The sequence below is a fragment of the Papaver somniferum genome, chromosome 3 (genome assembly GCF_003573695.1).
Source record: "Papaver somniferum cultivar HN1 chromosome 3, ASM357369v1, whole genome shotgun sequence".
Classification (NCBI taxonomy): domain Eukaryota; kingdom Viridiplantae; phylum Streptophyta; class Magnoliopsida; order Ranunculales; family Papaveraceae; genus Papaver; species Papaver somniferum.
Window position 1 is genome coordinate 120,577,548 of NC_039360.1, and position 26,880 is coordinate 120,604,427.

The following is a 26,880-nucleotide window of genomic DNA, read 5'->3' on the forward strand; positions in this document are numbered from 1 at the left end:
TGTGGGTGGACAGTCCAGTTTGTGTTATGTGCAACATAGAAGACGAGAGTGCAAATCATCTTTTCTTGCATTGCAGTACAACTTTCGAAATATGGGATTTCTTCTTAAAAGCATTTCATCTTCCCTGGCGAATTCCAGCTACGGTTTTACAGCTTTTTAAAGCTTGGAGTTTCAATATTTTACAAGGCAGGCGAAAAGAGGTGTGGAGTCTTCTTCACTACACGATCATTTGGTTTATCTGGGAGGAGAGGAATAGTAGAGCCTTTGGTGGTAGGTCGAAGTTTGTGTATGAGTTACCGATCCACATAAAACATACACTTGTGATGTGGTGTTGTGAATCTGATACTTTCAAGTTCATTGATATCTCCCAAATTCTACACAACTGGGAAGTTGTTATGCATATGTAACTTGTTGTTAGGAGCTGAAGTTTGTTGTTGCGAGATTTTGGTTGTTTCTGGTGGTACTGCAACGTCTTGCAGGATTGGTTGTGCTGGTTGGTACTCTTACATTTGATGGGTTTTTTTCTTTCGAAGTAATTGTGTTTGGTAAGTGATCCCCTGGATTTTCCGGCTCTTCTCCTGCTATAGTCTTTTGGGATTCAGTTCACTTTATTTGCAGAAGGTGGGAGTGAACTTTCTTTAGTCTTGAGATGTTCTTAGAGTGATGTAGTTCTGTTTCTTTAGGCTGAGCGGTGCTTTGTTTCTTTTGTTACTCTTGTAACCATTGTAACTCTTGGTTGGATCTTTTTCTTTCAATTAATGTAACCTTTTTTCTATCGAATTTTTTTTTTATCCCTTGTTCGTCGAATAATATGAATCTTTATGGTTTGTTTTATCAGGAAATATGACCTACATGATTCATGAAGCCGTACAACGTATATCTAAAGGTGTTTCACCTTTTATCTTCTCTGCTCTAATAGTTTGAGAAATCATATCCTTTCATTCTTGACCAGGCAAAATGTTGCACAAGCTTTGCTAAAGAATCGTTATGCATTTTTTTTTTATTTTTAACATCTACAATTCTGTGTTTGAAGGTTTAAGGACTTGAATAGATATTGGGGTTGTTAGTGGTTTCTTGTCAACTCATCTCAGCATGGATCAATCAGGAGGATATCAAGGGTAAGTAATTCTGATTTTATTCCACCTTTACCCCTAAAGATTTGCTTGATCCGGTAACCCTAGTGTAGAATAGGGAGAATCCCACATGGCCACAACATTGTGGAGCAAATAGAGTGCATTAAAAATGTTGTATTTTATTCAATTTAAGAAATCATATTCGTCAGTTGTCTATCCATGTCAATTTTGATTTATATAGTGACACAATAAGATTGGTTTTCTGCAGGGGCTAAAATCCACTTTTAGATATGTTGGGTCGGACGAGAACACATCAATTAAAGTTAGGTATCCAGTTGTACTCGAGATCCTTCAAATAAAGAGATATGGTCACTTCTTAAACTTTGCAACCACGTGACATTGATTATCTCATATCTGTTTTAAGTTTGTATCCATCTAGAGAACTAAACATAACCAGGCATTGAGTTTGTCAATTTCATATTGACCAATTGTCTGGCAGGCACCAAAAGTTGTGCGAGGAAATGCCGTAATATTGTTATTTCTTTTGGTATCCCTCAATTTAGGTTCCTTCATTTTTAATCCGCAAGCTTTGTTACTCAAGTATTTTCGTCCAACAATATACAACTATTCAATAGGTGAGTCCAGTTCTACCATGTGAATCAAACTGTTCATTTCCATTTTCTCTTATGAGCAAACATGAATATAAGTGCTCATGTAACTCATGTCAATTCTGGGTGCAATTGCTCTCGACATTGGTGCATTTTCAGTGGGCTTGGAAGATAAACCCAGAGAAACAAATCTGTTATATTATCCATATTAATCCTCTATCCCCAGTAATAAAATCTTTATGACTGGAACCCATAGAATTGTAACATAACTGCTTTCATTTGCGATTTCATACCTGTAATTCTAAACACAATAGAATACGATTTCTGAACAAACACAATATTACAAATTCTTCTAAATGTGAGAAGAATTTTTTGAACCTGGAATGTCGTCTAATGGCGGATATTTCCCTTTTGTACTGGTATTCATCGTTCACATCTGAGTATGAGGGTCTGCTAAGTTCAAAATAATCGCATCTAAATCACACACATAAGGATTGTCCCATCTAAATCAGAACCCAAACCACATTTTCCTTAGCGTGGATCACTTCAGTCATTATCCTGAAACATATATAGGAGAAACACTAATGCATTAAATATCAACTTAAAATATGGCAAACATGGATGCAACACAGTTAACAAACAAATACGTTACGTTGGTGGGCTTTCCACAAAAAAAAAAAAAAATGAAAACATGAAATAAAAAGAGAAGTTGATTGCGAGTGTAAAAGAACTTTACCATCTTTGAATTGTCATCATCTCTACAAAAGCTTCAGACTATCTTTTGACTATAGGAATTCATTTCATTTCTGAGCAGAAAAGTTGTTTTCAAGTAGTGTTCGGTCGATTACGTATTAATCAATAATTAATTGTTTGGTCCGAGGTGATCGACAATATAAACAACAAATAAAGACCAAACACAATAATTTAGTATGAAAACAAAATTGTTGACAACATGACGTGTTTCAAAATTAAAAAATTGAATACACGTAAAATCTTGGTCCTTCCGCCTTGGACAAAGTCGTTGGGTAAATGCAAATGGATCATATATGTTATGGAATGTGAACCCAAATGGCCACAAAAAATTAGACAATGAAGATACTGTTCTTTATACAGTTACCTTGCGTAAACCATTATAGGTAGATTTGAGATTGGGCAACGAATTATTGATCAGTATTCGGGTATAATTTATATTCAAAGTTTCTCCTCTGTTATTATTAACTAAGTGCAGAACTCTTAAACCATTAATATATGACCAATAACACATATTTATCATCACCATACATTTTTGTGCATTAATCTAACGTAGTGATGCTCGAAACACTAATATTTGCCTACCGATTCACATTATAAATAAAAATGAGAACACAAATAGTACTCACCATAAATCTTTGACACCTAATTAATAATTTTATTTTATTTTCACAAATATGAAGGAATTTATCCATAAATAAAATCTTAATATCTATAGAAGATGCAATAAGTTTTTGGATAAAATAACATAATAAAAATATTCAAAAAAAAATATTTTTTTTTTTTGATGCAAAGGAATGAATTAAATTAAGTTGGGGAAATTCCCAAGTCTAATAACAACTGACGCTCAACACATTTAGGTGGTTGATCAAACCAAGTCTGAGAGATAGAATTCTTCCTGCTGTATTTAGCTAACTTATCAGCAGTTTTATTACATAATCTAGGAATGAACTTACACATCCAATGATGGATTGTGTTTAACTTATCAAAAGTATCTAGCAAGATGTCTTCATTTTCCCAAGCAATCCCTGAAGAGGTTTTGTTGATGTAGCTTTCTATGTTCTTGAGGTCAGTCTCAAAAATAACATGCGTAATCTCCAAATCCATGCTCCAGCTGACAGCATCTGAGAAAGCTAAACACTCAACGCTTTCAGAGTCATTTACTCCTGCATAGCATTTTGATTTTCATCCGCACCATTTACCTGTAGAATCACGTAAAATAAGAGCAACTCCAGTTAGACCTGTATTAGAGTCAAATGAAGCATCACAATTAATAGTATGAAAAGGACTAGGGGTGGTTTCCATGCAGGGGTTATATTAGTGCATTGGGAAACTTTATAGCGGTCTACAGATTGCTTGTTATTGAGCGTATCAATATAACTGGCAAAACTTAGAGCTCTTTTTGCCGTAGCGATGGGATCTGCTTTCTTATGCTGAAAGTTAGTTTCGCATCTTTGATTCCAGATCGTCCAAGCAACAATCATGATACGATTCAAGTTGAACCCCTGTGTAGTAGATTGTGAAGCTTGATTCATCCAACCCTCAAAAACCATTGTTATGTCTACATGAACTGTTGCCAGGACTGCTGCTCCTCCAGGTATTTTCATCCAAACATCCCTTGAGAATGGGCAAAAAAACAGTACGTGCAGGAGAGACTCATCAAATTGCTTGCATAAAGGGCACAAGCAATTAATATAACTGCAGTTCTGAGAAAGTCGTACTTTTGTTGGCAGAATATTATAGAGAACTTTGACACGAGGCCAAGTTTCTATTTTCCAAAATAGCTTCCAGCTTGTGTTTGAATTACCAATCTTCTGAGATATCTGTATATTTCCAAGACTTAAATCATGAAGTTTGTTGTAGGCAGACTTCAGTGTGAACTCCCCATTCCTTGTAAGAATCCAAACCAGTTTATCTTCTACAGAATTAAGAATCCTCATATTGATTATTAGATTAATTGTATCCAAATCAAACAGATGATGAAGTAATGGCTCATTCCATTGTCTGCTGCCTTGTATGAATAAATCTTGAACCCAGATATAATGATCATTGTCTGTGTTACCTTGTCTTGGGATTGGGGGATGATCTAATCCAGATATCCATACATCAAGCCATATCTTTATTTTCTTTCCATTTCCCAGTCTCCACCTGTTGTGATTCTTTATGAAGGGGATTTGTTTTTGCAATCCTCGCCAGGCCCAAGAGCAATTATTCTTGAGATTTGCATGCAAAATATGAGTGCCAGGATAATATTTAGCTTGTATTTCTTTTACCCAATTCTCTTCAGAATTGATGCACATTCTCCAGACAGCTCTAATGAGTAAAGCTTGATTTAAGAGTTTCAGATCCTTGAAGCCTTGTCCACCAAAATGTTTGTGTAACCCAAGCTTCTTCCATGAAGTAATGCAGATGCCATTATGTTCTTGAAAACCCCACCAAAATTTTCGCTGCAGATTATCAATATGTTTGATAATTTCAGAAGGAATTTGTAAACAACCCATAATATAGGTTGGTATTGTATTAGTGACAGTCCTTATCATAAGTGATTTACTGCACTGTGACATGGATTCACTATTCCAGTTGAAAAGACAATTTTTCACCCTCTTCACTAAACCTGTGAAGCAGTTAACCTTGTTCATTCCAATGATAAGAGGAATTCCTAGGTATCTCTCATTAGAATTCATCCTAGGAACCTTTAGTCTTCGAGTAAGAATCCTGCAAAACCTCTGTGGTACATTTGCACTATAGTACACACTTGATTTACCAAAATTTACCATCTGACAAGACGCTACTCCAAAATCTTCAATTATCTTGAGAAGATTATTCACATTGTGCAAGTCAGCATTAATAAATAGCAGACAATCGTCTGCGAAGAATAAGTGAGATATTGGAGGAGCATTAGGTACAATTTTAATACCTTATATCTGGTTGGATTGTTCAGCCTTAAGGAGTTGTCTTGAGAAGGCTTCCATTACAATTATAAAAAGGTAAGGTGACAGAGGGTCACCCTGCCTTACACCTCTTGAGGGAAAATACGGTTTGCATGGAGCGTCATTCAAAAATATGGAGATTTTAGTTGTGCTGACACATTGCATAATTAGATGACAAAATTCTTCACAGAATCCTAACTTCAACATAACATCTCTTAAGAAAGACCATTAAAGCCTATCAAAGGCTTTAGACATGTCTAGCTTCAAAGCAAGATACTTGTTAACTTCTTTTTTATTCTTCATTGTATAAACAATCTCCTGAGCAAGATGGATGTTATCTGTGATTTGCCTTCCTTGAACATATGCAGCTTGAAGTGGAGATATTACTTTTCCCATAATTTTCTTCAGTCTCTTTGATATAATCTTTGAGATGATTTTATAGGAAGAATTACAAAGAGCTATAGGTCTTAGATCAGATGGGAACTGCTTGTTTTTTGTTTTTGGAATCAGTGAAATATTAGTAGCATTCAAACTTTTTAGAAGATAACCAGTTTGAAAGAATTGTTTCACCATCTCTACTACATCATTACCCACAATCTCCCAATGATGTTGAAATAATCCAGGTGGGAATCCATCTGGACCAGGTGCTTTCCAAGGCTTCATGTCTTTTAAAGCTCTATGTATTTCAATATTGTCTGGGACTCTCATTAACTCCAGATTGTCTGCAGAATTAATCAAACAAGGAGTGCAACTTATGATATCATCATTTATGTCAGGCACAGTGGAAGTATGGAGAGAACTGTAATGACCAATTAATAGATTTTCTAGTTCCTCCCAAGAAGTGCACAAGTTTCCATTTCCATCTTTTAAAGCCACAATATTGTTTCTTGTTCATATTTTGTTTGCATTAGCATGATGGTATTTTGTGTTTCTATCCATTTCAAGATAATAGTCATCTCTTGCTTTTTGGCCCCAAAATTCATGTTGTATTTGATGCCAGTGCTCTATTTGATTCTCTACATGAATTACTTCATTGTCATTATCTGGGTGCTGACTGTTTTGCTGTAAAGCCTCCAATTTCCGATGAAGAAGAAATATGTTACTTTGAATGTCTCCAAACTTCTCCCTATTCTATTTTGAGATGTATTTTCTTGTGATAATAAGCCTTCTTGATAATCTAAAACCATGAGACCCATTAACTTGTACTCCCCAAGCAGTAGTGATCTCATTCTTTAAAGTGTCATCTTTCTCATAGCATTGGAAGTATTTCCAATTCTTTTTTCTGTTGCCATGTTGAATAGAAGTATCCAGCATTATAGGACAGTGATCTGACCCCAATTGAGGTAGGTGTAAGAGTTTTGAGTCTGGGAAAGATATGAACCAATCACTGTTAACAATAGCTCTGTCAAGTCTTGATCTCCTAATGCCAGTACCATGAATATTACCTGACCAGGTGAAAGATCTACCAGTATACGCCAAATCTTCCAGACCAGCTTCATATATGAGATTAATATAAGAAGAATCCCTAGATGAAGAAGTAACACTATTAGAAGTATGAGAATGATTTTAAGAAGAAAAAAGACTGCCATTAACATGTATTCTCCCTTCATTATTGAAAACCAGATTTAGATCCCCAAGAACTACCCATGGTTGTGTGATGCTTTGACTTAAATCTTTGATATAAGTCCACTGTTTCTCCTTATGTTGTGGATAATAAGACCCATACATACATGTAAGCAATTGATTATCCAGGAATCTGCATTCACAACTTTAAAATGGAAACCATCTTTACATATCAAAATTAGACCACCTGCAAGCCCCCTTGAGGGTATCAACTTAAAATTTGGAAACTTATATTGTTTAATGAGTTTCTTCATTCTATCTTCACCTATCTTAGCTTCAGAAATAAAAATGACATCAGGGTCATATCTAATGAGAAGGTCTTTGAGATGGTCTCTGGTTTTTTTGTTAGCAAAACCTTGACAATTCCAAGCTAGGGTCCTCATGTTTCTAAAATGTATGCTATAGTTTCCCAAACAATATGTGGTGTAATAGTAAACTGAGTAAATAGTAAATTCAGAATGCAGCAAAGTGTAAGTTATACTAAAGCAAGGAAAAATTTAAAGGAAATTTTAGATATACCTCAGTTGCATTATCCTCCAGATGAAGCATAGGATTCTTCTTTGTGCCTTTGCATTGCATATCATTTTCTCCAGTTTCCACCCCATTTATATTTCCACCACTTGAGTTTGATGGCATATCATTAGTAACTCCAGCATGGCCATCTAAAATAGGACCTTGAATAGAGGGATTAGAACCATTGTCTTGAATTTGTTGGTTTCTTGCTCTTTTAGAAATTCTTTCTTCTTCTGCATCAGGAATTGGCTCCTCCTCATGAACCTTATCATTAGGTTCAATATCCTGAGTTGTAACTGCATTTCCTTGACTCTTCTTATCCATATGTTCTTCGTACTCTTCGACTGTCATAGCCCGCTCCTTAAGTAATTCAGCGACCTCTTCACAAATATTATCATCATGATAAATAATATAACATTGGTCACATAGACTATGGGGTTGTTTCAACCAATGATATCTAATCCAAACTGGTTCTCCATGATTCGAGTTCCACCAGTCTCCTCTATTTAATGGTTCTGAGAGATCTATTTCAATCCTAGCAGTGATCATGTTGCCTGAACGTAGCCTACAATTCTTTGGTACAGTGGATATCTTCTAACCCAAATCTTCTATGGCTTCATTAACAACTGCTTCATGATGATGCTCTAGGAGTAGCCCCTTGAATTGGACACACCAAGCTTGTTTTCTGAATACATAATCCGCATATGTTGTTGTTGTAGAATATTCTTGTAGCGCAAGCAGACATCTTTGAACATTCCATGGTGATTTTTTTAGAACATCCATCATATCCTTTTCAGAATTAAACTTGAACAAAAATAAATATTTCTCCACCCTTTTCGTTTCTCTTTTTTTTTTATAGTTTTTCCATAAGATATTTAGCTCATCTTTTATGTCAGAAACCAGAATCTCATCATCTTTTGTTACAAATTTCCCAATCAAGCTTGTAGACCAAGCAGTTGCAGCATCATTAATATTTTTTGCAGAACCTATAGCACATATCTTGCCTCTGATAGAGGTATTCTTCATCTTGTTAGTGATGGACTGCAAACTGCTTCTGTTAACAACATTGGTATTTTCAGCTTCCAATGAATCTCTTGTAGTTGTTCTTCTAAGGTTTGGAATTTCTGTTGCTATGATATTCTTGCGGACTTGTTCTTTACTTATAAAAAGGGTTATAACTATAAAAAGGGGATTTTGTTTCCTAAAGAGAAAGAGAAAATATTTGGAGTAAATGTGAGGATAAACTCTGTTGGCAGTCAACTGCATGGGATCCGATAAATAGTTAAGTTCCTCAAATCATGGGAGAAATTAGGGGGGATTTTTGCATTTTTAAATTTTCGGGTGCTGGATCGGTTGTTGAGTCTGGTTAATGAACTGGTTTTTCATGGCATTAAAAAATTGATATGGAGAATAATGATATTTTTCATAATGAGGAAATCTCAAGGAAGATATACTGTGGGTTTGCAATATAGCAATATAGGATAGAACTGTGATAGGAAATACATCCATTGTCGACAAAACAGTCTCGGGAATCAAGCAAATGCTAAGCACAAAGATCCAATATGGTAGGAATCCGTAGCAAAATCTAGAGGAACCTGCAAGAAATCAGAAAGCCATGTCAGGGAAGTAAGAAAAGATTCAAAGGAACGGAGAAAAGAGTACTAAACTGAAAGCTTAAAAATAATAATAAAAGAGCTAGAAAACTAGGATCAGTGATGTTCATGTAAAAAATCACCCAAAGAAGATAACATGAAGGATTAATCTAAACTAAAAACAAAAAAAAACAATCAGAAGCTAATAAATCATGGAAAAAGAACGACAATCAATCTGTGTTTCGAGACATTATCCTTCGAGATTCAGTGTTTCGACCCTTCAGTTCCTACATGCATGGGGGGGAAATAGAGAACAATTTAAAAAAATCTATAATAGGCTACTCAACTCAATAATGAGTTAATTAAAGTAAATTTTCTTTTATGCATTTTATAAGAAATAATGAAAAATTAAGCATAAATTACTTAATCATGATCTTTACTGTTATGTCTAGCAAATGCAGTCTAAACTGGATTTCAAGTTAGAAAATGTGGAGAAATGATACTAGACACTCATTAAGACAAAAAAAATGTTTCAGATCCATAATGTATAACCAAAAATCATATCCTCAAGTGTCTTCTTAAACTTGTGAACCCGAGTCACTTGTGGGCAATTGTTGTTCTAATATATTTAAGCAAAACAATATTATAAGCACTTTGGCTATGGATAAAAACTTATTTGAAATCACTGGGGTGATTGCCAAACAACTTAACAGTAATGTTATTAATATAATAAATCAATAATCGCTAAACCTTACTTTTACGGTTTGGCGAATTCGTGCTTACGGTAACATTATGATTATTGATAAGATAAAAATACTCTACTATCACTGTGGTGATAGCTAAAGAGTATCGACATAATAATCTTAAGCACAATAATCTCACACAGTTAAAAGATTAACATTGGAAAGAAATCATACCATAAGGCACGAACAAAATAATTGTGTCAAAAATGGTTTCAATCATAAATTTATAATAAAAATAGATAAAAAATCATTTTAGTATTTCAATAAAGCGGAAACATAATAGCATTTGGTTGACATTTCTTTAGGTAAGAACCACTTCGCAATTCCTTAACACACATTAAAAAATTAATTTTAGTTATAGTCCGGTTCTATTTATGAATTGATTATATGACAAATATATACACATTAGATCATATTAATTTAAATAAAATTATATATATTCAAAGTCAACAAAAAGTTGACTATAAAAATCAACGCACCAGTCAACAGTCAAAGTCAAACAAACAGTCAGAGTCAGACAGTCAAATAGTTAAGGTCAAACTTTACGGTCAACTATTTTTCATCATGTCAAACCAAGAAATGCTAAACGTATTGACCTTTACAAATGCATAACCCAACAAGCATTTTCATAGAACCATTTCTTGGAGACTACTCAAAAACGGTGGGGACTATTATGTGATAAGAATATTTACCCTATAATTATAAGGAGTGTCCTAAAATATGGAAACGACTAATCTATCCTTCACCTATATATGTATATATATAACCACCTCCTCCTATCACCACAACCTATATATATATATAATTACCTCCTCCCATCACCACCTCCGCTCACCACCACTAACCACCACCTACCACTACCACCACCTCAAATCACCACCACCGCCACCTCTATATATAGCTTAATTTAAATTATTAACAAAACAAAATCAAAATCAAAATTATAACAAACTCATTAATTTTCATTCGTTTTTCGCAGAAAATGAGAAGTAATCATCAATATGAGTTGAAAATGGAAGTTACAGAGAGAAGTTCGGTAAGGAAATATGTGAAAAACTTTATCGAACTAGCCGAACTCAACTTTAATGGAGGTTTTTTTCAGAGAAAAATTCGGTTACGTCGAAAAAAAATGTCCCAGTCGGACTTGTAGTTCGGTTACGTCGCAAAAAATTTGTTACATCAAAAAAAGTTCAATTACGTCGCAAAAAGTTCGGTTACGTCGCAATTTTTTCTCCTAACTGAACTTTTCTCTGAAAAACCTGCATATTGAGTTCGGTTACGTCACAAATTTTTTCCTAGACGAACTCCTTGTTCGGTTACGTCGCAATTTTCTTCTCCTAACCGAACTTTTCTCTGAAAGAAAAAACTCCATTAAAACTTAGTTCGACTACCTGTGTTTTCAGAAACATTAGCCGAACTACACTTGCAGATGAGTTTGGCTACTTGTTCTTCAGATGTCGTAGCCGAACTTTTTTAACCAAACCGAAATCAATTTGTAAATTTTTCATTTTTAGGAATGTTTTGGCTAATTCAAGCACCATTAACTAAATTAGAAGTATCCGTGAGTACCCAAAACATCAAATTCTTGTTGTTGCTCTTAAAGAAAAAGATCTTACTTTTTTTCTTCCAAAACGCTCATCTTCATTATCATCTTCATCTTCTTCTTCTCCCTCTCAATAATTCTTCTTTTGAAAAAAGTCAACTTATTAATTTAATCTCACTAATCATTAATGCTTCAAAAATTTTTTAATTAACTCACTAATCATTACACTAATTTAATCACCAATGACAAGTTTGGCATTAAAAACAAACTTAGATAAGGGGTGACTCAAAATTACTTCTAATATCTATCCAAAAAAATAATAGTAGTCCCCCACAATTTTCGAGTAGTCCCAAAAAAAAAAACGGTTCTTTTCATATCTGTTTAAGGATAAGTATAAAAGAATCAAACAAATCATAATGGGCTTATATAAGCCAAGCCCGACAAAACACTCATAACATTATAATGAGCCCATAAACAATTATCAGGATCAAAAGAAAATAAAGTATCTTTTCATTGCATAAAACCCTAGCCGTATACATCACCGATTCATAAAGTTTGCACAAAACCATTATTTCAAACAAACCAAACATAATGCATAACCATTATTTTATTTTAAGAAATTAAGATGCTAAACATGATTATTACTTCGTCAAACATGCACGATAATGGATCCTTAATCAACACAACATACAACATTATGAATAATCATGGAGTTTTAAACCTCGCTCTGATACCAAATATAAGTTTTATTTATACGTACATAATTATAGGATCTTGAACAACATGATAATCACTAGTTTGCATAGTTATGTTAGAAATATACCTGGCCATGTCATTGATGTTGATTGCAAGTAATCCTACAAAAACGCTCGTATCGGATAATACCTTGTAGAGCTCTTGGTTTCTCCTTTTTCACCTCTTACTGACAAAGCGGGGGTACAACAACCACACCCAACAATTCGATTAGCAATCTGTATGGACAAACTCCAATATACTTTCTACAGAATCAACTAGACAGTCAGACTCAATTTAGATAAAAGTATATCAAAGAGTTTATATCTCAATCTCTCGATTTGATATATACTCAAGCAAATAGAAATCTGCGAGTCTTTATCAAATACTAGAGAGATAACTTGGATAGTACCAAAGACCAATATCCAAATGTCAATCAATTTAAATCAACAACCAAAAGGTCGGATATTCTAATTGATTGAACAACGCACAACCTGTGATATTTTAATTATATAAACAAATATAATGCGGAATAGAAATAACACAGACACCAGAATTTTGTTAACGAGGAAACCGCAAATGCAGAAAAACCCCGGGACCTAGTCCAGATTGAACACACACTGTATTAAGCCGCTACAGACACTAGCCTACTCCAAACTAACTTCGGTCTGGACTGTAGTTGAACCCCAATCAATCTCACACTGATCCAAGGTACAATTATGCTTTTATGCCTCTGATCCCAGCAGGATGCTACGTACTTGATTCCCTTAGTTGATCTCACCCACAACTAAGAGTTGCTACGACCCAAAGTCGAAGACTTTAATAAACAAATTTGTATCACACAGAAAAGTCTACGGTAATATATAAATTTGTCTCCCACGAATAGACCTACGAGTTTTGTTCCGTCTTTTGATAAATCAAGGTGAACAAGAACCAATTGATAAACTAGACTTATATTCCCGAAGAAAAGCCTAGTATTATCAATCACCTCACAATAATCTTAATCGACGCAGCGAAAAAAGATATTGCGTAATCACAAACGATGAGACGAAGTGTTTGTGATTACTTTTCTATCTTGCCTATCGGAGATATAAATCTCAAGCCAATTATTACAATTGTACTCGTAACGATAGAAACAACAAGATCAGATCACACAACTACAAGAAAAGCAGTATCGGTCTGGCTTCACATCCCAATGAAGTCTTTAAGTCGTTAACCTGGTTTAGAAGAAGAAACCAAAGGTTAAAGGAGAATCGACTCTAGCTTAGCACAACTAGTATCACACGTAAGGTGTGGGGATTAGGTTTCCCAGTTGCTAGAGTTCTCCCTTATATAGTCTTTCAAATCATGGTTTGCAATCAATGTTAGCTTAGTAACAGAAAACATGATTAGATTCAAGCTAATATTTCTCAACCGTTGGATCGAAAACTTAGCTTGTTACACACAAATGAAATGTCCAATTTTGGGTTTATGTAACCGTTCCCAAACATTAACATTTGTTGGTTCAACAATAGTTGACCAAGTGGTTAGCCATATGATCACTTTCATATCCACCATATTCTTCTTCACCATAACTAGTCCAAATGATTCAAATGAACTAGTTAGAGATTTGTTCAATTGCTTAGATCTTATGTAACTACACAAGACAAAATCGAAGCAAAAACGATTTGGTTCACTCGAATCGGTTCATGAACTTTGTAGCCACAGTTTGCAAAATCATTCCTTAGTTTATATAAACATGAGTTCAAGAACAACCGATATAACCTACTCAAGTTCGCGGACTGGGTTCGCGGAAGGAGTTCACAAACTCCAGCAGAAATTCTCGGGTCGAGAACTTCCGCCAGTTCGTGGACTTGGCTCACGCCACATTCCGTTTATCCTGATCAACAAAGTTCGCAAACTTTGGTTCAAGGAATAAGGACTTATACATATATGTATTTCCACAACAATGCTTATATCCTACCAATGGTTATGTAATCTAAACTCTCATTTCAATCATTGAAACATTCTCAGAGGACGTTATATAGTCGTTATTCACAGACCATTTTTCGTCAGAGCAATTTCCAAAGTGAATGAAACATAACATGACTTTCGTCACTAGGTAAATATTAATTTGGCTACCAACACATATTTCGAGAAACAGATAGGCGAGATAAACTCGGCTCGAAATAGCAAATGTGTATAATGAAAGTCTATATATCAACATGACTTTTGTCTCAAGAATAGGAGATAGAGTAAATAGACATTTGAGTGACAGATAAGTCCAAGTCTCCACATACCTTTTAGTCGATGAAGTTCCACCAGTTCCTTGAGTAGTCCTTTGCCTTGTATGATGATTGCCATGGAGTCTTGAGCTCAACTACACTTTTTATCCTAGTACGAGACCTTTAGCTATATAGGCTAGAAATCAAGACTTATAGTTTTGATCACTAACATTGACAAACATGCTTGAGATAGCAACACATGCGAGTTCGACCGAGCAATGCTCTAACAATCTCCCCCTTTGTCAATTTTAGTGGCAAAATTATTAATACATATGTAATACAAAAAATAAATAAATAAACTTTTGTAGTTCCTATTCCACATGCCTAATCTTCAACATTACTCGAAATCTTCGTCATTTCCAAGTACTCCAATGATCCCAAAGGTTGTAAGTTTAGCATCATCGTTGTTGAAAATCCGTAGCTATAACAACAAGAAAACAATAGTTCTCAATCATTGTTATACAGTGTCATAGTATCATTACACAGCATCAAAGTCCAATTGTATCACAACTTCATCAACAATACTATAGTGATATGTATCACTCCCCCTTAGTCAATACTCCATCTCACATGGAAATCACTCCCCCTTACATAATGATCCGAATACCATATGTATTTGTAGTGTGAACTACATATTTATTCTCCCCCTTTTTGTCAATAAAATTGGCAAAGGTACAAGAACGGGATCCTAATGAAATTTCCGAAAGAGACATTTCATGACCAAAAGGAAGCAAAAGTATATCATCTTATTTAGATGAAATCATAAAGCCGAAGCTAAATGCATTCATCAAGGAGTTTATAAAGATACAAGATAACCCCTATAATATTCCACAACCGCACTCCCCACAAAGATTTGGAAATTAAGCGCAAGTTCAAAAGAACTCTCCCCCATTAAATGTCATTCCCGAAAGAACAACAAGAGCGACCTTAATTTCGAAAGAAAAGAAGGATTTCTTTGGACATAACAAATCACATACAAGTATGAATTTGAATCCAAAATACTCAATTAAATTACCCATAAGAGAACCCATGATTAATTTAATCGAAAATGCTCAACATAAGTGAACTTATGGAGACTCAAAATTATATAATTAGATTAATCACAAGAGAACCCATAATTAATCTAATCAAAATACACAACCAAAGTAATCACAAAAGTAATCAATTTAATTGGTCATGCTCGACATAAGAAAACTTACGGAGCAACAACTAAATAACCAAACAAGATGATTAATTTAGTTGACAATGCTCGACATAAAGTACCTCACGGAACAACAACATAGCTAATCAAAAAATAATCAACTTGGTTGTATAATGCTCAGCATAAGACACTTTATGGAGCCTCACAGTAATACATAAAATATGGATCAGGGAAGATCAATTACTGCGGAATACACAAGGATTCATTCTATTTTCCATCACCATTTGCACAATGACATACAATAGACATAATCCTTGAAAACAAAAGATTTTAACCTATCTTCTATCAATAATTGACAATATAGGCTTAACTTTTGTATTTGTCAAAAGTCCATTCATTCTTTTATCAACATATGAATATCGACATACGAAAGACTTTACTTTTGACAAGATATGGGATAGTCAAGTTCACGGACGTAAACACACAAATCCCATAAACAATTGCAATATATAAAACCATAAAAATTAATACTGCAAAAATCATCTTCCAAACAAATTTAGAATTTAAACCAATAAATCTAAAAACATGAAGATGAAAACGTTGGACATAGCTATGTGTAATCACAATAATGGCTATTCCAAACTCTAGTTATTCTTCTAAACAAAACAACTAAAATAGAAGATTTACTAGGCAATAAGACCTTTGAAGAATTCTTTATCGTCCCCGAACTCCTTGTCGTCAACAACCATTGGGATATAAGGTTCATTAAGGTAGGAGTTTATATCAATAAACCTTCTCGGCTGATGTTGTCGAACCAGGTCCTTCTGAATCTCATGAGTCTTATACACAAAAGCCTTTATTTGTTGAATCTCCTTTCGCATCTCCTTCAACTCTTCAAGAACACCAGAAAACTTCTGAGAGTTTGAAGGAACGACTCTTGGATTCCTCACATTCCTTCTTTTTCTTTTCAAGGTAGGAGATAACGAAGATTTTTCTTTTTCCTTCATGATTGATGGCTTAACAATCATATTAACATCTTTTCCATCAGAAGACATCATGCTTGGAGTATCCATAACGTATGAGTTTGTGAGAGGAAATCACAAATTGAACTCAACAAGTAGTCTTGAGATAAAAAGAGGTTTTGAGGAAGGAAAAAGGAATGTAGGGTTTCAAAAACTTTAAATAGGTTCGTACACGTCCAACTCACAACCCTATAAAGAGTAGAATTGTCAATAATAACCCTCCTTTGTTGATAGACAGGGAAAAACTAATAAAAGAAGAAATAAAACTTTTCCTAAAGCCTGAGAGGTACAAAATCATTGTCTCTTTTGATCAGGCACATGAGACAAGATTTCCAAAACAACACAATCAAGTTGTGTTGCGGTGAACAACAATTTGTCCACCCTTTTCCTCTTGAGAGGAATCCACATACCTCTGTCTATCAAAACGACTCGATCATACTCTCTTTTATAATGGTCTTGGTTTATCCTTGGAAACTAACTTCTTAGACGAAGATAACATCCTACATACCTCAGCGGTCTTCTGAGCAAGTTTAAGCTTATTTTCTAATTGATTTGCTCTTCATTGAAGTTTGTTGACGTGCCTCAATTGGTGTTTGTTCTTGTAACACCTTGATAATTCATGACCCTTTAGAGAACAATACGAGCATGTCAAACTAGGATAAAATCAGTCTTCTGAGATGTGCACGTAGCTAGACACATGGTGGAACCTGAAACATTACAAACAGAGTTTCCAAGAAATGAGTCAATTTTTTCTTCCAGATTAGTTGGGTTCTCTTATGAAAGAATATTGAGATTGATGTATGTATTGCTACAGTTATCAAAATCAATATTTTCACCAACAAGTGCAACACTTGATTTCTCGTCTTCATTAGAATCATAGTTGTCAGGCATTTCATCAAGAGTTGCAGCAAGACCTTTGTTCCCGGTGTATTTTCTACGATTTGGGCACTCGTTTACAAAATGACCAAATCCCTTACACTTAAAGCACTGAGGCATATCCTCATCATCAGTTTCATCTGTTTCCCTGTTTTTAGGAGGAATACGATTATGAGGTTTAACTGATGCTTTAGGCTTATCTCTGGAGAACCATTTACTTCTCTTCAACAGAAGATCCCTAAACTGTCTTATGATCATCGAGACTGACTTGTCAAGGTCTTCATCTGATGAATCTGTCTCAGATTGATCATCTTCAGAGATATACATTTTTTTTACTCTTATCAAGTAATTTAGTGTCCTTTTGTGCTTTGAACGCAACATCCTTAGTTTTGAATGAATGTTCGTGATCAAAGATCTTAAGCTTCCCAACCAGCATATTTCTGGAGAGATTATCAAGGTTATTTCCATCAACGATGGCATGCTTCTTAGAATCGTATCTGGATGACAGCAATCTGAGAATTTTCATCACAATGTCCTTTTCAGGAATAGTCTTACTCAATGAAAAAGATGCATTAACAATTTCAGACACTTTGTGATTAAACTCATCAAATGTTTACTCATCTGCCATACGAAGGTTTTCCCAATCAGAATTAAGGTTTTGAAGCCTAACTTCCTTTTCACTGGCATTACCTTCAAAAACAGTTTCTAAGATATCACAAGCTTCTTGCGACTTGGTGCAATTTGACACATGTTGCTGAATATTTGGGGTAATGGCATTCAAACCGTCGGAATTTTGCTTTGCAGCATTTATCTCGGCAGGGGTGTATTCACCAATAGGCTTGGGAACATTTACATCTCCAACTGCCACGACGGGAGCATTATAGCCATTAACAACATATACGCATGATTGAAAATCACGTGCTTGAAGAAAAGCTCGCATAAAAATTTTCCACCATAAGTAATTAGAGCCATCGAAGACTGGTGGTACGTTAATAGAGATAACACCTCTGTCCATAGAGTCAGATCGCTACAAACACAGACTTGTAAGGTCTTAAACGTGTTTTCCTGCTCTGATACCAATTGAAAAAGCGGGGGTACAACAACCACACCAACAATTCGATTAGCAATCTGTATGGACAAACTCCAATATACTTTCTAGAGAATCAACTAGACAGTCAGACTCAATCTAGATAAAAGTATATCAAAGAGTTTATATCTCAATCTCTCGATTTGATATATACTCAAGAAAATAGAAATCTGCGAGTCTTTATCAAATACTAGAGAGATAACTTGGATGGTACCAAAGACCAATATCCAAGTGTCAATCAATTTAAATCAACAACCAAAAGGTCAGATATTCTAATTGATTGAACAACGCACAACCTGTGATATTTCAATTGTATAAACAAATATAACGCGGAATAGAAATAACACAGACACCAGAATTTTGTTAACGAGGAAACCGCAAATGCAGAAAAACCGCGGGACCTAGTCCAGATTGAACACACATTGTATTAAGCCGCTACAGACACTAGCCTACTCAAAACTAACTTCGGTCTGGACTGTGGTTGAACCCCAATCAATCTCACACTGATCCAAGGTACAGTTATTCTCCTACGCCTCTGATCCCAACAGGATACTACGTACTTGATTCCCTTAGATGATCTCACCCACAACTAAGAGTTGCTATGACCCAAAGTCGAATACTTTAATAAACAATCTGTATCACATAGAAAAGTCTACGGTAATAGATAAATCCGTCTCCCATGAATATACCTACGAGTTTTGTTCCGTCTTTTGATAAATCAAGGTGAACAAGAACCAATTGATAAACTAGACTTATATTCCCGAAGAAAAGCCTAGTATTATCAATCACCTCACAATAATCTTAATCGACGCAGCGAAAAAAGATATTGCGGAATCACAAACGATGAGACGAAGTGTTTGTGATTACTTTTCTATCTTGCCTATCGGAGATATAAATCTCAAGCCAATTATTACAATTGTACTCGTAACGATAGAAACAACAAGATCAGATCACACAACTACAAGAAAAGTAGTATCGGTCTGGATTCACATCCCAATGAAGTCTTTAAGTCGTTAACCTGGTTTAGAAGAAGAAACCAAAGGTTAAAGGAGAATCGACTCTAGATTAGCACAACTAGTATCACACGTAAGGTGTGGGGATTAGGTTTCCCAGTTGCTAGAGTTCTCCCTTATATAGTCTTTCAAATCATGGTTTGCAATCAATATTAGCTTAGTAACAAAGCATTCAATATTCACCGTTAGATGAAATCCTGATTAGATTCAAGCTAATATTTCTCAACCGTTGGATCGAAAACTTAGCTTGTTACACACAAATGAAATGTCCAATTTTGGGTTTATGTAACCGTTCCCAAACATTAAAATTTTGTTGGTTCAACAATAATTAACCAAATAGTTAGCCATATGATTGCTTTCATATCCACCATATTCTTCTTCACCATAACTAGTCCAAATGACTCAAATGAACTAGTTAGAGAAGTGTTCAATTTCTTAGATCTTATGTAACTACACAAGACACAATCGAAGAAAAAACGGTTTGATTCACTCGAATCGGTTCATAAACTTTATAGCCACGGTTTGCAAAAGCATTCCTTAGTTCATATAAACATGAGCTCAAGAACAACCGATTTTAGATATAACCTACTCAAGTTCGCGGACTGATTCACGGACTTAAGCTCACGGAAGGAGTTCACAAACTCCAGCAGAAATTCTCGGGTCGATAATATTTAACAATATTCTATAATTAACACAATTATTACATGGCCCAAAGGAATATTCCTATGTATAAAAATATTCTTACAGTGAATTAAAGTTTTTTTAAATTAAATTAGTTTAAGGATAGGTTAGTCATTTCCGCACTTTAGGACACCCTAGGTTAGTCATTTCCACACTTTAGGACACTCCTTATAAATATAGGGTAGATATTCTTATCACATATAATGGTCCCCGCCGAAAAAGGGTAGTGTCACAAAGAAAAAAAAAAGCGGACTGACTTGCTTAACATAGTAGACTTTTGACAAGTTTCGACCCTCAAATTAAATGTTTTTACCTGGCCTATCATGCCTAGTGGACTTTTTGAAGTCTGTCTGGCCTAGCCTGGAGTCGGAAACGTGTCAGGCAGCCCGGTCTGGTCCAATTTACACCCTAAAGCGATGTGGCCTAAACCTATAAAGATATATATACCAGGTATCACCCCGGCCATCAACCTTTTTTCCGATTTTTTAATGTTGTTTGGTCGGCAGATCAGTATTCTTCCATGAAGTTTTAGTCGTTAACAAAGATGATTAATTAGAACTGTCAAACATCGATCCTATAAGTTAGTCGGAGCATACGACCCTAGTGATTTATTGGTCGGGTAAAATTAGCCGAGCCTATAGCCTCAGTTGTGGCCTCTTAAGCATGCCATAGTGTCTTGTTGGTCGGGTCAAATAAGATGGGGCTTATAGCCCCGACCGTGGCCTGTTAAGCATGTCCTAGTGTTTTGTTAGTCGGATCAAATAAGTCGGGGTTTACCGCCCGGCAGTGGCCTCTTAAACATGCCCTAGTATTTTGTTGGTCATGTCAAATTAGCCGGGGTTTACACCCCCGGCCGTTGCCTCTTAAGCATGTCGTAATTTTTTGTTGGTCGTGTCGATTTAGTCGGAGCTTACATCCCGAGCATGGCCTCTTAAGCATACCCGATCATCGAGCGGTAGGGTTTTATAGTTACATCAGCCGGGGTCTACAACCCCTTAAATTCTTTGGAAATTAAGGTTTAGCTTTAAGGTTAGCCGATTTTAATTATGAAAATAAGTTAGATTAGAAAATCTAATTATATTAGGAAAGTTGGTCACAACAAACCCAACTTGTTATTAAGAATGAAATGTTGAGTTGTGAATAATGCATATATGATAAAAACACACAGAGACAATCTAGGTGTCTAACCGAACCTAACAAAAGTATAGTTGAACAAATACAGATACATATGATAATAATATAAATGGAGACAGTCTAACCGAACCTAAGAACAAACCTTAAAAATTCATACGTAGAACATGAACCATATACCAAGATAATTGTGATATATTCACTCGCTGGGATGACAGATTCACTCGCTAAGAACTTCCATTAACCCTGAACTTCCATGGAGAATCTTTGTAGATAGGATACAATCAGTCATTAACAGAAACATAGGCACTATAACGGACCGCCCAAAAAGGCCACTTTAACAAAAAACATCATCCAACAAAAGTAAGATGAGGCGAAAAGATCTCATCATATCTTTGATATAAATACTATCAGAACGGGTTTATCCGGTCGTCGTACGTATCCGTGATATTTATAAGCTTTATAAGCTTAATCCGTCTTTGATATCCTCCTGCAGGTGAGGATGGTTCCGACTGCAAGGTACTGATGGTATTAGCATGAGAAGGTGTTGTGTTGCTTTGGATGTAGGTGATGGAAGGAATGTTTGGTGTTGCATGAAAATCAGGTGGTTATGAACGCGCGGAAATGGGAAGGAGGTGGTGGAAGTGTAATTTCGGGAGGAGATAACGCTACTCCGTTGGAACATTTCTCAAGTAGTTGACTTGTATCGCCCATTGAGGACGTGGACGCGGAGTTGTCCTCTTTTTATATAGCTCTGTACCTGCAGATTCGGAACACACAATTAATCACACCCATTCACCTAGGTTCTTCCTCGACTGTTTTCTCGGATACAACTGAATCCAGCTCGATTGTGGCTGTGAACTTGAATCCTCAAGAGACCTAACATTCTTAATCTCTGTTTAACTCAAACTCTCTTCTATAATGCTCTCCGTCCATTCAAACTCCAAACGGCTGCAACACTATCAGTCATGATTTCTCGTCTCGAGACTCCATCCTCACGAATTCGAAACCCATATCTCCTACTTGTAATGCTAACAAAAGTGTTCACGATGGATCATCATTGATTACCAAATTTATAGCTATGTTCACAAAACCATGTCATCGGGACTTTAGGTTAACTTTTTGTTTCAGGAAAGGAAATTGGTAATGATTTAGGGAACCAATTAATAAGGAAATCCGTAATAAATTGTAACACAGAATTAGGTGTTACACAGAATCACAAAAAAGGAAAGAAAAAAACAACATACGCAAAACCTAGTTAGGTGTTCAATCAAACAAAAAAAAAGGTGTTGGACGGACGTCCGGTTATTACTTCGAACAAACGGCTGTGTTATGGTTCTATAATAGGAAATTCACTTAGCTATTGATGTTGGTCCGCAGTAGGAAACCGAGCCATATAAGGAAACGGTAGCAATTCTCACAAACGCCAACGTACGATTAATCCAACGTACGGATGTAATTATTTTGAAGGGAAATCAAGTAAACAATATCCGGAAACCAAGGGATCGGACGCACGAAAATATTCCGCGTCCAACTCACGATCCCCGCTATCAGATGACTAAATCGATGGTCGGATATATCCTGATAGACAGATAGCACTTTTTTTTATAATATTATAATATAAAAAATATACGATGTCACTCGCTGAGCGTAAACCCTAAATAGAGATATCGCTCGATCTCTCGATCAAGACGACAAAGAATTGGAATTCAGCCTCGATATTTTGGTAAAGATTTTCAGTTCTCTGATCTGAATTATATTATGTATACTCTGTTTGATTTTGATTTCCGATTCTTGTGGCAGAATTATTTCAGAAACCCTAACTTTAATTTAATTCTATGATGAAATGGGTAAGTGTAATGATCGGTTTGTAGTTGTAAGGATACTTCTAGGATTCTGATTTTCTTCGATTTATTTGGATGTTCGATGATTTCTATTAGGATCAAGGAGATAAGAGGGTGAGGTGTAGTGGTGGGTAAACACAAATACATTTCTTATACTTGAATTGATCAAGTGTGGGGTTCTTTAGTATAACGATGGGTTTGTAGTAACGTGGTAATGTTATTGGCAAGGGGTATTCTGGTGATGTGATTTGGAAAGTGGTGGTGGTGATTGATTTTTTTTTATTACAGTGGTGAAGCATCTTAGATTATTCTTTTTTAAAATTAAATTTCCAGGAGTTAAGGGAATGGTGTGTCATGGAATTATTAGACTGTTTGATTGGCTGGATTTAGGCCATGGGTCATACTGATATCTTTGTCATTCCTAATGGGATTATTGGTCAGTACTGGTCAGTCATGCATATCATGGTGCTCAAAGATTATATGGTGCTCAAAGATTATGAGATTTGTTATTTGATCTGGTTGACGGGGTAATTTGTATTTTTTTTGTACTTGAAAAAGTCAGGTTTGATAGGTTAGTTAGTGGTAATTTTGTATTTCTATTGTCTGCGGAAGTTTTCTTATTTGTTTTTTTGAAGTTTCAATATGGATTTTCCACAGGTTATTACGAATTACAGAAGACACTTTTATTTTTCTTCAAGAACAATGCAGCTCGTGGAGTCACTTGCAATAGAGGAGGTAGAGTATCAAATGCGTGACCCAGGCTTCACAACTACTGATTGGGCGACTTTCACAGATGCTGATAAGATGCAGCAGTATAATTCCATTCAGGCTGCAGCAACTGAGAAAATACCGTATGTTGGCGACAAGGCAAGAGCCACTTATAAGCTTTTCTTTGAAACTGATCCATGTGCTATTTCCTTCTTTTCTTTGTAATAATCCAACTTGGTAAATATTTATGTATCTCTCTGGTGATAAAGTTATACTTATGTTATTTGGCTTTACGTTTTTCATAATTTTCCGCAATCTCCTGATAAAGCTGTTTGGCAGTTGTAATGTTCTTCAGATTTGTTACTTCTGGTGAAATCCGTAGGCGTTCTGAATTTTTCAAACCTTTCGTATTGTGCTTAGCAAATACAACCGTGGATGAGGTATTTTGTGATCTCCTCTTTGTGTAATTTTCCATGAATAAATTATACTCATCACCATGCATAATCAAACACAAAATTTTAACTAGAATGGTATTGGATCAGTATTGTAAGACCTCTTTGGAACCGATGGGGGAAGAGAGCGACAATGTTCAAATCACTGCCTTGTCTGACGCGTTGGGTGTTCCCATCCGTGTGATGTACCTGGCCTGCAGATCCTATGATCCTAAGGGTGTCAGTGTATATCATTATGATTTTGTCCCAACTGTTGGTGCTGTTCCAAATACTAGCAAAGGCGATGCTGATTCTGTGAAACCTTTCATCACCTTGCTTTACCGCCTGTTCCCTGGACATTATGACATTCTGTACCCAAAGCAATCAGGTAAACTTTTAACGATGCTAGAACTTCTGTTGCGTGAGTAGGTATTACCATGTAGGCGGATGGAACTCTAGGTAGGCGACTAAGAGTAACAAAGCCATCCCCTCAATATCGAATGGGAAGTCCCTTTATGACAATGCCAGCTTCCATTTTCAAAATCAGAATCGCCGGTGAATCCTGAACGGCCTGGTGAGACTACACTGGCAGAGCATGAAAGGATGGAAGAACAGAGTAATTTGCAGAGAACTGTTTTCATAGGCAATCTCCCATTTCGTACTGATAATGAAGAGGTGAGGAAACGGTTCTCTGATTTCAGGGAAGTGCTGTCGTATTTCCCTGTTCTTCACGAAGTCACTTGGTATGCATCATCCCTTTTTTACTACATCCTTGATTACATTATATCCATTCAGGATAATGTTCATGATTTTTCTTTTGCTCCTATGGGCAGGCGACAAACAGGAACTGGTTACCTCAAGTTCAGTACACCAGACGAGGCTGATGCTGCGGTGGCAGCGGCACGTTATACAGGAGGTTCAAGAATTCTTCTGAATGGCAGACGACTAACTGTGATTAAGGCCTTGGACAAGAAAGCCCGCGATAAGGAACTTGAAAAGGCGAAAAGTGATGATGTTGACCAACGCAACCTTGAGCTTGCAAAGGTATTCATCAGCGATTGGTTTGTCATAAATGGTAAGTTAAATTTTGATATAAAGGTATTAATTCTAACCCATCTTTTCCATGATTGTCACTAGATAGGTGTTATTCTCAAGGGCTCTCGTGATGCTGAAGGTGTTTCATCAAGTGATATGTACCATCGCCAAGTGTAAGTAATTTTTATATACACTGGTCTCTCTCTCATATATATCGAGGGTCTTCCAAAGTTCGGTTGGGGTTTCTTCAAGTGATATATACAACTGTGTTTATAAAGTTCAGTTGGGGTTTTAGATGGACTTGTATAACATGTTACATGCAATTTTTTTCCAGGTTGGAGACGAGAAAGAACGATAAGATTCAATCATCTCCTGACTTCCATGTTTCGAGAACTAGACTCGCTGTATACAATTTTCCAATGATACTCTCTGAGAAGCAGCTTAAATATATTATTCTAGATGCAATTCTTTCCCCTGATTGCAAACAAACTCGTGTCATCCAACAGGTACATTTCTGAAAATTATTTTTGAAACTGTTATTCTCTCCTTATCTTGACCTAACTTATTCCGGCGAGGAGTAGGAGGATGAGTTAATAGCTTCTGTTCCCCTGTAAAATATTCAGAGAATCAGAGCTGCTGAAACTGGATTACATCTTGACTAGTAGTTTTGAATGTCAAAATCTTACCGACTTATATTGCTGATTATGCAGTTAGAAATCTTAGGAAAAAGCAAGCATGCAAAGGCGACGGAGAAAGGCCTTAAACGAGGAACAGCTTTCGTCGAGTTCTCGGATTATGAACATGCACTTGCAGCCCTGAATGCTCTTAATAATAATGCTAGTAAGTATTCTTGATATCATTTTGATAAAATCTGTAACCAAACTATACAAGGTTGTTGGTGAAAAACGAAATCGTTAAACCATGATCGATGTATGCATATTTTAGAACAAGTTGATTTTAGGTGAGGTGATCTAAATGATTTTAGAACAAGTTGATTTTAGGTAAGGTGATCTAAATGATGAGTAGAACTAGAAGGAGATCGTTCTCTCTGAATTTCCATTAGATAAATACTTACGTAGGAAGGCCATTCTGCAATACTGCAAGTCATTCTATATATACTATGCAAAATAAATAGGAGCAAAAATGGAGCGAAAATGGAAATGGTCGACTTCTTTTTTTAATTTCACATGCCACTTGTCATTTGCAGAACCTTTTGGCCCTGGGCATCGCCCCATCGTTGAGTTCGCTGTCGAGAATATCCAGTCACCGAAACGACTTCGGGAGAAGCTAGAACGTTTGCAGACCCATGCCGGCACAGAATTCTTGCCACGACCTCAATAATTGCCAACTAAAGTTCTGTCTATCTTTCTGCCACCAAACAACTAAAACTATTAAAATCGGCATTTAAGCGAGCCAGATAATTCTAGTTCAAAATTCCTTCTCAGGAAGCTATAGTTTTTTATTTTCTTAAACATTTAAGCATAACAGAACCATATTACTTTTATGGCTTAGCAGACAAAAACTTTGTTTTTTGAGCTCC

At 35.8% G+C, this 26,880-nt stretch overlaps 1 protein-coding gene across 5 annotated transcripts; it reads left to right on the plus strand.

Moving 5' to 3' along the window:
- The first annotated feature begins 22,944 nt into the window (after nucleotides 1-22,944).
- LOC113357177 (RNA-binding protein 28-like) lies at nucleotides 22,945-26,880 on the plus strand. 5 transcript variants are annotated; one of them, XM_026600494.1, is made up of 10 exons: nucleotides 22,945-23,048; nucleotides 23,824-24,017; nucleotides 24,230-24,314; nucleotides 24,417-24,693; nucleotides 24,853-25,048; nucleotides 25,139-25,349; nucleotides 25,443-25,513; nucleotides 25,675-25,846; nucleotides 26,051-26,180; nucleotides 26,548-26,880. In XM_026600494.1, exons 2-10 carry the CDS (start codon nucleotides 23,869-23,871, stop codon nucleotides 26,679-26,681), a joined length of 1,425 nt encoding a protein of 474 aa, XP_026456279.1. In that variant the 5' UTR covers nucleotides 22,945-23,048; nucleotides 23,824-23,868; the 3' UTR covers nucleotides 26,682-26,880. The 5 variants fall into 5 exon arrangements, with proteins under 5 accessions (XP_026456279.1, XP_026456280.1, XP_026456281.1 ...); XM_026600495.1 differs by lacking the exon at nucleotides 22,945-23,048 and having other exon boundaries at nucleotides 23,824-24,033; XM_026600496.1 differs by lacking the exon at nucleotides 22,945-23,048 and having other exon boundaries at nucleotides 23,831-24,017; nucleotides 24,214-24,314.

Bases quoted from the DNA above. Each gene is read 5' to 3' on its own strand.
- LOC113357177 (XM_026600494.1), top strand. From the start codon at position 23,869: ATGCAGCTCGTGGAGTCACTTGCAATAGAGGAGGTAGAGTATCAAATG. The intron at 25,847-26,050 runs GTACATTTCTGA...CTGATTATGCAG, and splicing joins AAACTCGTGTCATCCAACAG to TTAGAAATCTTAGGAAAAAG. The intron at 26,181-26,547 runs GTAAGTATTCTT...TGTCATTTGCAG, and splicing joins TGCTCTTAATAATAATGCTA to AACCTTTTGGCCCTGGGCAT.